At 61.6% G+C, this 15,303-nt stretch overlaps 4 protein-coding genes and 1 long non-coding RNA gene across 14 annotated transcripts in view; 1 reads left to right on the top strand and 4 right to left on the bottom strand.

Annotated features, from left to right (window-relative positions):
- Positions 1-1,006, bottom strand: part of MVP (major vault protein) — a 28,396-nt gene extending 27,390 nt beyond the window's left edge. For 2 of the 3 annotated variants that reach the window (XM_063597408.1, XM_003809367.5), the window contains exon 1: positions 262-510. The gene's annotated coding sequence lies outside the window, so the exon portion shown is untranslated. Of the gene's footprint in view, positions 1-261; positions 511-869 lie in introns of those variants that run through there. The other variant, XM_063597409.1, reaches the window with a different exon arrangement.
- Positions 653-4,287, bottom strand: PAGR1 (PAXIP1 associated glutamate rich protein 1). Its single transcript, XM_003809373.5, has 3 exons — positions 3,773-4,287; positions 3,488-3,570; positions 653-1,217 (listed from the first exon to the last, which is right to left on the bottom strand). Exons 1-3 carry the CDS (start codon positions 4,252-4,254, stop codon positions 1,018-1,020), a joined length of 765 nt encoding a protein of 254 aa, XP_003809421.2. The 5' UTR covers positions 4,255-4,287; the 3' UTR covers positions 653-1,017.
- Positions 4,288-4,898: 611 nt separating this feature from the next.
- Positions 4,899-8,590, bottom strand: PRRT2 (proline rich transmembrane protein 2). Of its 3 annotated transcripts, XM_008961598.4 has the most exons (4): positions 8,451-8,590; positions 6,841-7,784; positions 6,309-6,441; positions 4,899-6,146 (listed from the first exon to the last, which is right to left on the bottom strand). In XM_008961598.4, exons 2-4 carry the CDS (start codon positions 7,717-7,719, stop codon positions 6,136-6,138), a joined length of 1,023 nt encoding a protein of 340 aa, XP_008959846.2. In that variant the 5' UTR covers positions 7,720-7,784; positions 8,451-8,590; the 3' UTR covers positions 4,899-6,135. The 3 variants fall into 3 exon arrangements, with proteins under 3 accessions (XP_008959846.2, XP_034808073.1, XP_034808074.1); XM_034952182.3 differs by having other exon boundaries at positions 4,899-6,441; XM_034952183.3 differs by having other exon boundaries at positions 4,899-6,441; positions 8,423-8,562.
- Positions 8,591-9,616: 1,026 nt separating this feature from the next.
- Positions 9,617-15,035, bottom strand: MAZ (MYC associated zinc finger protein). Of its 6 annotated transcripts, none has more exons than XM_063597414.1 (6): positions 14,588-15,035; positions 13,870-13,956; positions 12,935-13,785; positions 12,470-12,533; positions 12,021-12,192; positions 9,617-11,234 (listed from the first exon to the last, which is right to left on the bottom strand). In XM_063597414.1, exons 1-6 carry the CDS (start codon positions 14,621-14,623, stop codon positions 11,032-11,034), a joined length of 1,413 nt encoding a protein of 470 aa, XP_063453484.1. In that variant the 5' UTR covers positions 14,624-15,035; the 3' UTR covers positions 9,617-11,031. The 6 variants fall into 6 exon arrangements, 5 of the variants coding, with proteins under 5 accessions (XP_063453484.1, XP_054955757.2, XP_034808071.3 ...); XM_055099782.2 differs by having other exon boundaries at positions 9,617-10,697; positions 14,588-15,030; XM_034952180.4 differs by lacking the exon at positions 14,588-15,035 and having other exon boundaries at positions 9,617-10,697; positions 13,870-14,225.
- Positions 11,196-12,115, top strand: LOC134729276 (uncharacterized). Its single transcript, XR_010110215.1, has 2 exons — positions 11,196-11,587; positions 11,905-12,115. It is a non-coding gene; the product is annotated as an uncharacterized LOC134729276 (long non-coding RNA).
- Positions 15,036-15,303: the final 268 nt, after the last annotated feature.

Genomic DNA, 15,303 nt, shown 5'->3' with positions numbered 1-15,303 from the left:
AGAGTTGCAGGGGGGTGGGGGACCGGTGTTGGTGTTAATCTGCCTTTACTTCAAAACCCAGAAGACTCCAACTATTGGAAAGTGAAACCTCCAAAAGCAAAGCCACCACCCATCCTCCTTCCCCACTCTGATTCAGACATGTTTTCCCTGCCCCAGCAGAAGCAAGGCCCTTCAAAGCAAAGACAGGACTAAAGAGAGCCTCAAGGGATACAAAGATCTGCCCCTGATTTGGGGTTTGGGGGGCCAGTACAATGTACTCACATCTAGAAGTGCAGGTAGCTGCAACAAACGCCTCAGATGGGGAACTCTCACCCTGCCTTGGGGATCACTTCCCGGCAGGGCAAGGCAGGCCAAGCCCAGGGGTGGGGCTTGGGAGTTAAAGGGCCCGTGCAGCTGGTTCTCATTTTATCCTCCGGGCTGCTTCTGCTGCAGCTGAAGGCACACTGCTCCCTGAGTGCTCATGGGTTTCTACCTTGGAGCCAGCTGGCTGCACTGGAGTGGGACTGGGAGGGGTTGGAGGGCCCAAGATGGGACAGGTGCTAACTGAGGGCACCTCTACCCATCTGGCTTTCATTTTCCAATCTGGGTGAGTACAATTCTGCCTCTCCCTTCAAGTGGGGCCTAACTGTTGAGCTACAGCTACAGCCCCTCCTTTTAAGAGATGATAGCTCTGCATCTTTTATTTCAGACTCAGAAAATTCAGTCCAGGTCTCTGAATAGGTGTTCAATAGAAAACACACACTCACACACTCTCTCTATATAGATGTTCAATAGAAAACACACACACACTCTCTCTATAGGTGTTCAATAGAAAACACATACACACACTCTACAGGTGTTCAATAGAAAAAACACACACACACACTCACACTCTCTCTTCCTCTTTCCCGCAACGTGCTGTTTAGGAGCTTGAGGTTTCTCTCTTCTTCCCAAGTTTCTCAGTGTCTGGGCTGGGAAAGGAGGGCCCAGGCTCCAGCAGGTACAGACACTGCACCCTAGAGGCAGGAGCAGTGGGAGTCAGTATTTCCGCTGCCGAGGGAAGAGACTACTCCCGGAGGATCGGAGTGGGGGGCTGGCGGGGCTGGGGTCCTCCGAGTCCAGGCTGAAGAGGTCCCTCCCGGTACGAAGGATCTGCTCCTCCAGCTTCTTGTGTCTCTTCATGTCCGACAGCACCTTGTCCAGGCGGGCCTCCCGTTTCTGGCTCCGGGCTGAGCTTCCTGGAGAAGAGGAAGGTAAGATACATGGAAGGGATGGAGGTGGTGTGCATCATACCTGCCTGGACCTCACTCATCACTTGGGGAGCTGGTTAAACATGCAGGTCCCCAGGCCTCTGTCTTGGAGGACCTGAGGTTCAGGGTTGGACCTCAGAGAGGGTGAGAAGCAAAGATCTTGATTGACAGGAAGGCACAGGTAATGTGAAGAACAGGGAGGAACATACTGGGCAGGGGAATGGCAAGGGTAGAGGCCCCAGGACAAGAACAGAGTTCTGTTCAAAGAAGAGTGCAGGACGGGCATGGTGGTTCACGCTTGTAATGCCAGCACTTTGGGAGGCTGAGGTGGGCAAATCACGAGGTCAGGAGTTTGAGACCAGCCTGGCCAACACAAAAAATTAGCTGGGCGTGGTGGCGGGCGCCTGTAATCCCAGCTACTTGGGAGGCTGAGGCAGGAGAATCGCTTGAACCCGGGAGGTGGAGGTTGCAATGAGCCAAGATAGCGCTACTGCACTCCAGCCTCGGTGACACAGCTACACTCTGTCTCCCCTACTTGCCAAAAACAAAAACAAAAACAAAAAAAAGAGTGCAGAGAACTGGAGGTGGCGGGAAAAGCGCTTGGATTCTCCTTTGACATGCTCTTCCCTGGCAAGATGGAATCCCTTGGAAAATTTTAAGTGGAAAAGTGACACGATTTATGGCTGGGCGCAGCAGCTCACGCCTGTAATTCCAGCACTTTGGGAAGCTGAGGCAGGCACTTTGGGAAGCTTTAGGTCAGGAGTTCAAGACCAGCCTGGCCAACATGGCGAAACCCCCTCTCTACTAGAAAATACAAAAATTAGCTAGGCGTGGTGACGTGTCCTTGTAATCCCAGCTACTCAGGAGACTGAGGTAGGAGAATCGCTTCAACCCAGGAGGTGGAGATTGCAGTGAGCCAAGATCATGCCACTGCACTCCAGCCTGAGCAAGAGAAAGACTTCGTCTCAAAGAAAAAAAAAGTGATATGATTTATATTTTAAAAGGTTCATCTGAATTGCAGAAACTGGAAGCAGAGAGCCCAGTTAGGAGCTACTACAACTATCCAGGCAAGAAAGACAGTGGCTTGGATGGGGATGTGGTATTGAAAGTGGAGACTAGCAGAGGTACTTGGAAATGTACATCTTATAGCTACCAAGACTTGCTGCTGGTGTGAATGTTCAGGTAAAAGAGAGAGAAATCAAGAATGGCTCTAGGTTGGGTGCAGTGGCTCATGCCTGTAATCTCAGCACTTTGGGAACCGAGGCGGGTGGATCACTTGAGCTCAAGAGTTCAAGACCAACCAGTCTGGGCAACACAGCAAGACTCTGTCTCTCCACCCCTCAAAAAAAAGAAAAAAGGAAAGGCATGACTCTGAGAGTAAATTCTAGGAAGGCATGTGGGTTGGGAAATGGGGCCAGTGGTGTGATTAGAGAATGTACATGGTAGTAGAGGGATGCAGATCTAGATAATATTGAAAGGCCAGGACTTGGACTTCTGGGAATGGGAAACATGATAGAATTATCTGTAATTTTCCAGAATCAATGACTAGTTGTTTTTTTAAAAAAAGAATTATCTGTAATTGTGTTTTTTGAGACGGAGTCTCACTCTCTCGCCCAGGCTGGAGTGCAGTGGTGTGATCTCAGGTCACTGCAACCTCCACCTCCCAGGCTCAAGCGATTCTCCTGCCTCAGCCTCCTGAGTAGCTGGGACTACAGGTGCCCGCCACTATGCCCGGCTAATTTTTTGTATTATAATTGTCTCTTAAAGGAAGACAAGGGGCCAGGCGCATTGGCTCATGCCTGTAATCCTAGCACTTTGGGAGGCTGAGGTGGGCGGATCACAAGGTCAGGAATTCAAGACCAGCCTGGCCAACATGGTGAAAGCCTGTCTCTACTAAAAATACAAAAATTGGCCCGGAGTGGTGGCATGCGTCTGTAATCCCAGCTACTTGGGAGGCTGAGGCAGGAGAATTGCTTGAACCCAGGAGGCGGAGGTTGCAGTGAGTCGAGATTGTGCCATTGCACTCCAGCCTGGGGGACAAGGGCAAGACTCCATCTCAAAAAAAAAAAAAAAAAAAAAAAAGGAAGACAAGGTAGTAATCTAAGTCATAAAGATGGTGCTACTGGGTGAATACTCTCTCCTGCAGCTATAAGTTGTGTGGCAGCTGAGGCAGCAAGCAAAGACCTCTAGGGGAGCCGATCTTGGGTAACTGAGCCGAGGCCCTTCACCTCCCCCAACTGTTTCCTCTTCGTTTGTACCTGGGGTGCGTCTCCGGTCAATCAGGGAGTCCTTTGGTGTCACTGGCTCATCATCAAAATCAAATTCCGTGGGCATGTGTGGTCTGGGACAGGTGAACATAGTTAAGGGTGAGGGCGGTCCTCCCTCCCACCCACACGTGTGCTTCTCCCCTGCCCGTTCCTCCTCCCCCGCTGGCTTCCCTCCCTCCACTTTCAAAGGTTCCAGGGTCCCACATTTTCCCCTCTCTATTTCCTCCCGCCATCAGGGGAGCAGCCCCGGGACAAGGTGTAAGGGTGTGCCTTTACTTTTCCTCTTCCTCTTCTTTGGCCTCCGGCTCCTCATCGGATCTCTCCTCTTCGCTCTGGGCCTCCGGCGTGGGAGGCCGGCGGGGCAGGATCTCGGCTTGCAGCTCCAGAGTACCGTGGGCAGCCAGCAGTTCATAGAGCCGCTGGATTTCGGAGGGCGGGGGCATCCAGGGCTGCCCATCCACAGGCAGCTCCACCTCCTCGTCGCTGCAGGGCACGCACCAGTCCTCGGAGTCCTCCTCGGCAGGCTCTTCTCCCCCCGCGCTGGGGACTTCTCCCTGCGCCTCCTCGCCCCCGGACCCCTCACGCTCGGTCTCCTCTCGGCCTCCTTCCCCCTCGTCCTCGGCCTTACCGGCCGAGGCAGAGGGGCCTCCGGTATCCTCCACGGCCAGAGCCTGGAGGCCGGAGGTCACTTCCCCTTCTTCAGACAGAGGCGCCGCCGTACTGGCCGCAGTGTCTCCATGGCCCCGAGCAAGGGACATAGGCCACTAGGGCAGGGACCCTGTGACGACAGATGCTGGAGTCCGAAGCCAGGGTCCCCCAGGGTTCGGGCTCCCCTGGGGGTTCGGGACCGTTTCCAGCCAATCACGCTCCCGCAGGAGACTCCGCGGCCAGACCGCCCGTCCTCGGGAGGGGGCGCTCAGTCCCCACCAAGGACCCCGCCCCGGAGATCGAGGTTCGGTACTCCGAGGCTCCCGGGCCCCGCAGAAACCACTTTCCGAAAGAGGGAAAGGGGGAAGAGAGGGACGGGCCACTCTTCTCGCTTCCACGCCGCCCCTCTCCACACCTGGACGCGGCGCCCTCTCCCTAGACCTTTCAGCTGTGGGCCACGTCAAGTCAGATGCCGTACGCACCTGGAGCTAAGACCCGCCTCCCAGGCTGCGCAGGGTCACGCTACGCAGGCGCACAGAAATGGCGCGGGAGGCTCCGCTCTAGGCAAGGCTACTTGGAAGAGGAAAGCGAGGGAAGGCTTGCACATGCGCGAGTAAGCGCACAGGCTTCACCCCACAGTAAAGATGGCCACCGGGAAGTCGCATGCGTATACCACCCAGTAAGGTTCTGCCAGAAAGGCAGCACCGCCGGGCCGGCGGGACGAACGCAGGAACCAACCGAGATTGGAGGCGAGTCTCATGCAGTCTCCGTTTATTGGTGTTTCAGACTCATGCAGCATCCGGCATACAAAAAGGGAGAAATCAGTTTGATAATAGCCTTTTTTTTTTTTTTAAGAATTTTAGTTTTTTTCTTCCCCCAGACTTTTTTTTTTTTTTTTTTTTTTTTAGGAAAAAAACCCCCGCCAAATCCGAACCGCGTTGTAGCTCGGTCCCCGCCTCCTCAGCGGGCTGTCGCGTGCAACAGACCTCCCCCATCATCTTAGAAAATAATTATAGAGCGCGCCGCCCCGCCCTCGCTCCTGCCAGTGGGCGCTTTGGTCCTATTTTTTGGATTATTTCGTTACGAAGCACGTGAATGAATCTAGCCCCCACACCTTCAAGAAAGAAACTCGCGGACTGGGGTTGAAAAGCCCAGGTGGGCGGGTCAACTCCAGCTGACCTGGAAGGGTCAGCGCCGCGTCCCTCCCTTCTCCCCTGCGTGCGTTCGGAACCAGTACTCGCCGCCCTCACCCGAGTCCCCATACGAGGCCCGGCTTGCCAACTCTGCGACCTGCCAGGCACCCTTGGGTGTCCGACCCTGGGTGGTCCCAGCAGAGAACAGTCCGAGCCCGGGGTTGGGGAGCCCTCTCCCAACACTGCTCCCCGCCCCCAAGCCTCGTCTAAGTGCTGTCAATTTTGCAGAGTAAACGGTGACGGGAGGTTGGAGAAGAGGATGCTTAAGGGAGATGAGGAGGCAGGAAGAGGAAGGGGGCGGGACGTGGAGAGGAAAGGGGAGATGATAAAGAAGGGAAGGAAGAGAGGACTGAGGGTTGAGAGATGCCAAGACAATGAAAGTTGGGAGGAGGAGGCCAGGGTGGAGGTCCAGAGAATTTGGGGGGCTGGAAGAAGTGCAGGGAGGCCAGGAGAGATGCAGGGAGGCTGAGAGCGCAGAGTTGGGGAGGTGTTCAGGGAGGTTTCCAGAGTGCAGGGAGGTTTCCAGAAGTGCAGGGATAGGGGGCCAAGAGGCCGGAGGGGATGCAGGCATTAGTGCAGGGAGGTTGGAACCAGTGCAGGGATGAGGCAGGCCTACAGTTGGCAGAGGAGCCTGGCAAGATGCAGGAGCAGGACAGAAGCTGTAAACAAGGCCGCTCAGGCTCCCTTGGTCCTTAGGGGTGGGGGCCAGGGCCATCAGTTGGGCTCCCCCCAGGGGAGGGATGGGCCCAAGGCAGCTCCCAACAGGAAGAAAAGTCTTGGGATGCGGGGCAGAGCCCCTCACTTATACACTGTGGGAGAGGAGAGGGAAGGACAGACGGGGGGAGGGGGAGACAAGGAGAGACAAAGGAGAGGTAAGGAGGACAGACAGGAGAGAGCAGGGGCAGGGGTTAGTAAAGCTGCCCTTGCCAACCCTTCCATTCCTCCCCTGCCTGTCCCAAGCCCCCACTCACCGCCTAAGTTGATGACGCAGGAGGCGATGATGATGAGGACTCCCCCCACCAGCGCCACGATGCTTAAGAGCTTGGCTACCCGGCCCAGACGCTGGGCCCCGTCCACGTCCCCCTGCTGCAGGCTGTTCCGGGACTGGGGTTAGGGCGAGGGGTGGAGGCACATGGCCGGGGTCAGGAGAAGCCAGCCCAGAAGGGATCAGGTGGAAAAGTCATCCAGAAGAGAGAGAGGCCAGCCCCATAGATGGCGGGTAAGGGAGGAAGGAGGAGTGGAGGGGCAGGGGGAGGAGGGCACAGGTCAGCGAGGCTGTGTGACACGTGTTTCCATATCCCTCCCACCCAAAGGGGCAGGGCAATGGTGGCTCAGAGGGTTAGGTCCTAGGGAGAGGCGAACAAAGGCCCTGGAATTGGGGAGGTGGGATCCATGCAGAGAGGAGAGGGGAAGGAAGGCATGATTACTCCAGGGGCTCTATTGCAGCGCTGGCGGGAAGCTGGGAGCCACAGCAGGCCTGGGCTAGGGTCCCATGGGGCTCACCATGACAGCATAAGCGAAGGCCACGATGTTGACAGGCCACATGGGGCAGAAGCAGGACAGGATGGCAAGGATGATGTAGTCCCGAGGTTTCTGGGTGCCTTCACCCCCCTCCACCCCAGGACCTGCCAGCTGGGAGCTGGGGTGGCGGCTCAGGCTACCTCGGGGAGATCCTGGATGCCCACTGTGTGCCCTTCTCATTCGATCCTCCTCAACCAGCTGCTGCAGCACTCGGGGGGGGGCCCCATTGGCTGGGGGGGATTTTTTTGAGGGTGGTGAGTGAGGCTCAGGGGCTGGGCCCTCTTCCCCATCGCCAGCCTGCAGGGGCACCACTGCCCCATTCTCTTGCTTTTCCCCTACACTCTCAGACAGAATCTCAGGGGTGGGGTCCTCCTGGGTAGGGAGCTCTGGTTGAAGGGCTGGCTTGGGGGTAGGCTGGGGATCTGGCCGGGGGTCTGGTTGGGGAGCAGGCTCTGGGGCTGGTTCAGGTGGGGCTGCAGACTCCAGCCTGGACCCCTGGTCTGCAGTGGCCTCTTTGCTCACTTCTGGTTTGGACACTGTTTCTTGGCATGGGTCTTCGGGGCTGCAGTTGGCCTTTGATTCCCCTCCTGGGCTTAAGCTGAGGTCTGTGGCCTGGGCTGTTTCTGAGGTCCCAGCCGGGGTCTCTGTGGTTTCTGGAGCCAGCCCAGCCTTGGGCCCTGAGTCCACAGGGGCCGCAGTGGTGTTTGGGCCTGGCTGCGGGGCCTCTGGCTGGTCTGGTACCCCTGCTAGGACGTGGGGAGGGCCAGTTTCAGCTTCAGAATGGCCAGGCCCTTCGCCTGGAACCTCGGGACTCTCCTCAACCCCCTTCATCTCAGAGATCTCAGAGCTGCTGGCTGCCATCTTGAGATGGGAGAGGGGAGAGAGCCCCTATGGGGAGGATGGAATAGCAGAGACAGCGGCAAACCCTGGAAGAGGAGGAGATAGGCTTGGGGTGAGGAGGGAAGAGGGCGCTCAGCACTGCAGGCCCAATTGGGCCACATTCCTGTCTCAGGGCCAGCCTTGCACTGCCTCTAGGGAGAGAAAAAAAAGTTGGGGTTTCCTTTGCCTTAGGGTGGGACATCCCTGGGGGAGGAGTGCTCTACTCAAAGTCTTCTGCTTGGAGAGCCCTGGGGAAGATTAACCCTTTTGTAAACAGGACCTTCTCCAGGGTCTCTCCCTGGGTCCATCCAACAAGATCCAGACTCTCAGATCTCAGCACCCCAAAACCAACGAGCTGTGCAAATAGCACTCCGACAGGCCGACTGGGCAGAGGACCCGACATTCGCATTCCACTCCCTCTGCATCCTCCCCTCCTCCCTGGGCTCCCAGGCGGTGCGGGTTTTCTTGCTGCGCGTTTAGGGCGAGGACGCTCCCGCCCCTTTCTGGGGGACCTGGTTATCTCCTTCGATCCCCTGTCAGCCCCTTTCCCGGGGCTTCCCTCGCCTTCGGTGGGCTGGCGCCTCCTCCCGATGGTTCAGCCCGCCCAGCACCACCACCAGCCCTCCAGACACCCGCATTCCCGTGCAGTCCGCCCGGCGTCAGCCGTCGGTCGGTCCACTCCTACCCGCAGCCTCAGTCTGCCCGGGTCTCACCTCGACGCCGGCCTCCGGACAGCTCCCGCTGCCGCTGCTGGCTTTTGCAGCAGCCGCAGCCCGGGAGGGAGCAAGTCAGCTAGGGAGGGAGGGAGGGAGGCGGCGGGTCTCCCTCCTCTCCCCTCCCGTGTGCTCATCCCCTCCTCTCCGGTCCCCTCCCCTACGCTCCGCCGCCGTCGCCGCCCCCGCCCCTCGCGAGCCTCCAGCCCCTCCCGCCAGCCCAAGGGAGCCACGCGTTACCCAGGCAACCGGCCCGGGGACCACTCGCGCCCCCTCCCTGCCCCTTCCCACGCGCGCCTCCAGGAGGGACGCCTTCTTCTTAAGTCCCCGGCCCCTCCCGCCAACGGTCACCGGGATTCCTGGAAGAGACGGGGATTTGGGGAAAACGGAGAGGGTTCTGCGAGGAGACGGGACCAGTGAGACAGGCAGGACCGGGTGGAGGCGTCCCTACGAGCAGGAGGAGGGCAAGGAAGACGGGGCAAGACGCGGGGAGGCTGCAGAGGAGGAGCAGGGTGGGGTTTGGAGAGAATGGAGCCTGCAGAAAGGAGCGGCAGAAACTGGCGCTGGAAGGCTCAAAAAAGGGGCCCTGGAAAGGACGGAGCGGGGACAGGAAAGGGAATTCCAAGGGGCAGGAGGAGCTGGGCAGAGGAGCCCATGTAAACACGGAGTGGCCCATGCCCAGGATGAGGGACAGGTGCAGCTTTCATTCTCTACCTCGCTGCTCCCAGTCCTAGGGCTCGGACTCCCCAGCCTTTCCGCAGCCGCATCCACCCACCATGGCCTCAGGACCGTGACGCGCGTGGGGAGGGATGCGGCTGGGGGCTGAGCAGCGGCCATGAGTGTGGACGGGGGAGGGCGGCATTCCCGTCTGGCAGCTCTGTTTGGGTTTCTGACGGGGCCTCTTCAAACCTCCAGGGGCTATTCTGGGCCTGTCCGGGTTGGGAATTCCCCGGAGACCTGAAACTTGCTCTCCACAGCCACAGCCTTGGCCCCGCCCTGTATCTGTGCTGCCGCCAGTAAGGCTGCCCCTGGGGAGGGCGGAGCCAGAACCTCACAGCCTCACAGGGCAGAGCAAGGCTGGATTGACGGACACCAGGCCGAGAAGAAACCCTTGGGGTTGGGGGCAGTTATTAGTGAGGGCAATTCATTCAATCCAGAGCCAGAAACAGGATTTTATTTAAAATTTATTGTAATGGGGTCCGCGCAAAAGGAAGGGGTGGAGGGTGGGGTACATGCAGGGGACACAGGAACACGATGACATGGCCAGGGCCACAACTTCTTCTGTCGTGGGGAAGAGGGATGAAAAGACAAGACCAGGGCTGGAGCTGGGGTGGAAGAGGGGAGGGGGACACTGGCTGCATTCCCCCGCCCCCAGGAAGCACCTCTAGGCCCTGGACCCCTCGCTCACCCTGGCCCCTAAGACTCCATCTCTTCTCTGCCTCTGGCCCTCCTGGCTCTTCCTCCTGCTCCCCTTGACTTTTTCCCCTGACAGATTCTCAAGTAGGACGATGTTCAGGGCCTGACCCCAAACCCCCATACCACCTTATGAAGGTACAACCTTTGCTGGCCCTGCTTCTGCCCCTCCTCAAACCTCACCGCTTTCCCTCTTTGGGACAGCTCTGATCCCCCTCCTTCCTCTCCTCCCTCCCCCTGGAAAAAAAAAAAAAAGGAAAAGAAAGCACCAACTCCCCGGGGAGGGGCTGCAGACAGCAGGGGGAGAGGACTGGAAGGAGAGAAGAGGACCGTCGAGGGAAGAGGCTCACAAATCCCTGGGAAGACAGGGCATGGGCTTACAGAGAGGAGAGGGGGTACGGGCAGTGGCTGCTCATGTCCTCTGCCACCCCTGCCCACTGTCCAGGGGACTTCAACACAACCGAGGGGACAGGTTTGTTTGGGGTCAGGTCTGATAGAAGAGAGGAGCAGGAGAAACAAATCGTTAAAACCTAGCGAATTCCCCTAAGAAAACATTTCTTCCTCCTTTCCTTCTGGAGGCTCCTTGGTTGGTGGGGAAATAGGAGTTGGTGGGAAAAGAGGGGGGAGAGGAGCTTGTACCAAGGGACTCTACTCCATTCTCCCCTCTCCCCCGCAACCAACTTGGAGCTCACCAGGGTTGGGAGGGAAGTGGCTGAGAGCTCACAGGCACCCCCTCCGCCCCCGAGAGGGAGCCCACAGCTGTGGGAGGGGCTGCTACTGCTGCTGCCGCCGCCGCTGCCGCCGCCGCCGCCATTGGACAAACCTCACCAGTACCTGCACAGGAGAAACACCACGGATCACAGCGCGATCTGAATGGCAAGAGCCTTGCCCTCACCCCGCACCTTCCCAGCCTGCTTCCCCTGGGACACAGCCGTTGCTCACTTCCTATCTGGTCCCCAGAGGCCTCAGCCTGCATCCTCACCCAGACAGAGCAGTTCTCAAGAATCTTCCCTGTGCCCAGAAGTCTCCCTAGCCTGAGTGGTACATGGGCATCCCTCGCCTTCCTGAGATCCCCTATTGGGCCCTTTGAGCCCCGTTGTCCCCCACACCCCCCATCCCGCCCCCCAGCCATGCCCCACGCCTTGCCTGGTGGGTGCGGGGGTCCCCCTCAGCAGGTGGGCTGTGGCTGGGGGGCGTCTCCCGGGACAGGGGGGGCGGCCCCCCCCAGATGGGTCTGCATGTGGCCGGCCAGCTGGGCAGGGGTCTTGCAGTGCACGCTGCACAGCTTGCACAGGATGCGGTCAGCCCGCGGGGCCTGGAGCCCGTGGTCCTTCACCGCGTGGATGCGCAGGTATGCTGCCGTGGTGAAGCCTATTGGGGGGTGGATTGGGATGGGGCGGGGGTCAGCCAGGCGGAGACCCCAGAGACGGGGCTGATCTCCTAGGCAGGGGATGCCCTCCTCAGATGGCCCTGTCCTCCTCCCACGGTATCCTTGGTAGCCTGGGGCCAACTGCTCTGCTGGGGCTGGTAGACACAGCCCCTCCCTGAGCCTGGGGCCTGGCTTGTGTGGTGCCTTGGTACCTACAGAACTCACTCTCCATGGCCGGGAGACCTCTCCCAGGATGACGAGACACTGACTCCTAGCCACTTGCAGGGTTGACCCTCAGCAGAGACGGCTGTGTCCCCTTCCCTCCAGTGCCCCGCGGTCTCAACCCAGTTAACCGGTGAGTCTGACTGAAGGCAGCTTTCTCTGCTACCCGTGCAGGGTGCGTGCTGGTAAAGCCCGGCCCGTGTACTCCACCTGCCCCAGGAGCTGGAGACAAGACCTTGTGGCTGCGCAGCGGAAACCTTGCCTTGTGACCCCTGGAACTGGCTTTCTTGACTACTCCTTCCCCAGAGCAGCCAAGTTCCACTCCTGCTTTCCCCACACATGACCAGGAGGTTCAACCTCTCTGGCAGATCATCTCTTCCAACCAGGACTTCTTAGAGTCTAATGATGCTCATTCAGGTGTCCCCCCGCTGCTCCCTTGACCTCTTGTAGGAATCTAGACGCCACGAGCTCTTGGCTACAGCACCCTTAACCCGTATCCGTGGCAAGGCGTCTGGCCAGGCGCCCACCCTCTGCCCCTGGCCCTCCCGGCAGCCCTCGGCATGTACCTTTGTTGCAGAGCTCACAGACATGGTGAGGACCCTGGCTGTGCACCTTCATGTGGTCCGAAATATAAGCCGAGCTCAGCATCTTGCCACACACGTGACATGGCACTTTCTCCTCGTGTCGTACTGTGTGCGCCCGCAGCCGATCCTTCGTGGCGAAAGCTGCCTCACATTTCTGAGGAGGGGGGAGGGGCGTGGGGGGGTGTCACAGGAGAGTTAAAGCTTGGTGGGCTGGGGAGGGGGGAGCAAGAGATTAAAGGAATCAGAGCCTTGGGGATCTTTGATCTGTAGGAAATGGGAGTGACATGATGAGGCCTTGAAGAAGGGATGAGAAAATGGAGCAAAAAGGCAAAAAGAAGAGAGAGAAAAAGGGAGTCTGAGAGACTGACTCAGACAGCTACCATGAGGATCAAAATCATGAAAACCAGGACAGGAGGAGGCGGGCTTCCTACCTCACATTTGAAGGGCCGTTCTGTTGAGTGCACTTGTCTGACGTGACTGTTGAGGTGATCCGGCCTGGGGACACGTTGGGGTTGGGGTTAGGGCGGAGGTGGTGCGCCCCAAATCCACCAAACTGCACCACGGGCCTTTCCGAGGATCCCTGCGCCTCCTCCCGGAGCCCAGGCCGTCACAGCGCCACTTCAGCAGGAAATCCCTCCCCTGGAGCCCAGCAGCCGCTGCCGCCGCCGCCGCCTCCTCCCACGCGAAGCTTCCGTCAACCCCAAGGCCCACCTCCTCGACAAAGGACCACCCCTTGCTCCCTGGTAACCAGGAGAGGCTTCCTCCCTCCGCCCTGGGAGTGGCTCCCCTTCCCCAGCCTCAGCAGCCGCCTCCCTCCCCGCCAGCCACGGCCAGGCCACCTCCGTCGCGTCCCTCCCTCCCCACGGCCTAGCGGGCGGCCGAGGCCCCGTGCACACCGGGAGAAGCTCTTGCCACAGTGGGAGCAGTTGTAGGGCTTGTGCACAGCGCCGTCATGTGAGCGCACGTGGTAGCTCATGCGGTCCTTGCGCTTGAAGCGCTGCTGGCACACCGGGCACTGGTAGGGCTTCTCGTCCGAGTGCGACAGCTTGTGTCGGTTCAGGTGGTAGACGTCGCGGAAGGCCTTGCCACACATCTCGCAGGCGTGGTTCTTCCGGATGCGCTTCCCCGAGGCGGTCGTGGTCACCACGCCACCGGCGGCCACTGCGGCAGCGCCGCCGCCGGCACCCGCCTCTCCCCCTCCCCCGCCGGCTCCGCTCAGCTGGGGCACGCTCAGGAGGCTCAGGGGCACCATGGTGGGCATCTTCATAGCACCCGAGGGGACCCGGCCGGCCTTGGCTCCCGTGTGGATGGCTTCGTGCCTCCGGAGATTGTAGCCGTTCTTGAACTCCTTGGCGCACAGAGCGCAGATATAGGGCCCCTTGCTCTTTGTCTTCTTCTCCAAGGCAGACGCGACCGGGGCCACGGCGACCGTCGAGGTTGGGGCTACGACGGCGGTGGCCGCCGCCGCGGCGATAGTGGCGGCGGAGGCGGGGGGCGCGGCCTCGGCCGCGGGCGCCGACACTGGCGGGGGTGGCGGAGGGGGCGCCGGAGGCTGCTTCAGGGCCGCTGTGTCCACCGTGGAGGCGGCGGCAGGGGCCGGGGGCGCGGCAGCGACGGCGGCAGCAGCGGCGGCAGCGGCCGCAGCAGCCGCGGCGGACTCCTGGGCGGCGGCGAGCACCGGGAGCAAGTCCACCTGGAGGGGCTCGGCCGCCGGGGCCTGGGGCGTGGGCGGGGGCGCCGGCGCGGCCTGCGGAGACAAGGCGCCGAGTGGGCCGCGGGTGCGGGCGGGCGTCCCCCCCAAGCCCGGGCCGCCGCGGCCGGCCCTACTCACCTGGAATGGACTCTGGGCGCAGCCCTGGGAGGCAAAGAAGCGGGACTGGAGCTCAGCCCCGACCTGCAGGGGGTTCTGGGCGTGACCCTGAGGTGGCGGGAAGGAGTTCATGAGGCCGCCCACCCCCCGGGAATCCAGGCCCAGCACGGGGAAGGGGGGGGCCAGCAGCGTGCAAGGAAACACCGGGAACATGGCCTCGGCCGCAGCGGGGCCCCCGGGGCTCAGCGGGGGCCGGGGGCGCGGGCCGCGCGGGGCCCGGGCTCGGGGCGCCGCCCCCGGCCGGCCGGGCTGGGCCGCGCCGAACGCATGGCCCGCGGGCCGCCCCGCCGCCCGCGCACCCCGGCCGGCGGGAGGGAAGGAGGGCGCCTCGCGGGCCGCGGAGCGCCGCGGCGACGGCGGCGGCGACGCCCCCTGGGTGGGGGCGGGAGGCCCCGCGGGGCCGGGGCCGGGGGCGGGGGCCCGGGCGGCGGCGGCGGCGGCGGCGGCGGCGGCGGCTGTTGGAGCCTGGCGGGGCGGGGTGGGGGGAGCGAGGGAGCAGCCTCGGCCCCCGCCGCGCGCGCGCCCAGCCGGCGCCTCGGGGAGGGCGGGGGAGGGCGCGAGGGAGGGAGGGGGACAGCTGCGCGCGCACCGGGCGCGCGGAGGGGGGGTGGGACGGGAGGGAGGGCGGGCAGGAGGGGGTGTGGGCAGGGGGGTGGGGACGGGGGGAGGGGGTTGTTACCTGGAAGATGAAGCTGCTCCAGTTGCTGGGATCCATGGCGGAGGGAGGGAGGGAGGTGGCTCGCGCTCACCCTGGGGCGGGAGGAGGAGGAGGCGGCGGTGGGGGAGGGGGAACCCGGGGAGGAGGCGCGCGGGGCGGGCAGGAGGGGGGAGGTGGAGGGTGGGGGAAGCGGAGCACACTACGCGCGGGGAGGGCGGGCGGGGGGCGCGAGGACACACAAGAGGCTGGAGCGGGCGCGAGCGCTAGCGCGAGCGCGCGCGTGGCCAGCGGGAGGGGCAGGCGCGAGAGGGACTCTGGCAGGAGGAGGGACGGGGGAGCCACCCAGCAGCCCGAGTCGCCCCGAGCGCGAGACCCCTGAGACGGCTGCTGATTGGCTGACGATGGCGCAGGTGGTGGGCGCGCGGGAGACAGGGCGGCTTCTCTCCTCTTTCCCCCGCCAACGATTCCACCCCCCCTCCCTCCGCCAGCGGCCGTTATTTCGCGCGCACGCGCACAAGGCCGCCGTCGTTGCTGAGCGGGAGAATGGGGGAGCGCGCGCCGGGGGCACGGACGGGGCGGGGCTAATCCCTGAGCGCGCGCCCGCCTAACGGTCGCAGGCCTCATGCTTCGGCTTCCGCTTTTTGCGTCCTGCAGGCCACCGTCCTCCCCGCCCCACTCCAGCGGTTTATTTACAATCCTGCGCTGAGTCGTTCCCCGAAGATGGCGCCCAGTGGAGT

Source organism: Pan paniscus, chromosome 18 (assembly GCF_029289425.2).
Source record: "Pan paniscus chromosome 18, NHGRI_mPanPan1-v2.0_pri, whole genome shotgun sequence".
Classification (NCBI taxonomy): domain Eukaryota; kingdom Metazoa; phylum Chordata; class Mammalia; order Primates; family Hominidae; genus Pan; species Pan paniscus.
This window is presented reverse-complemented; position numbering and strand designations above follow the sequence as displayed.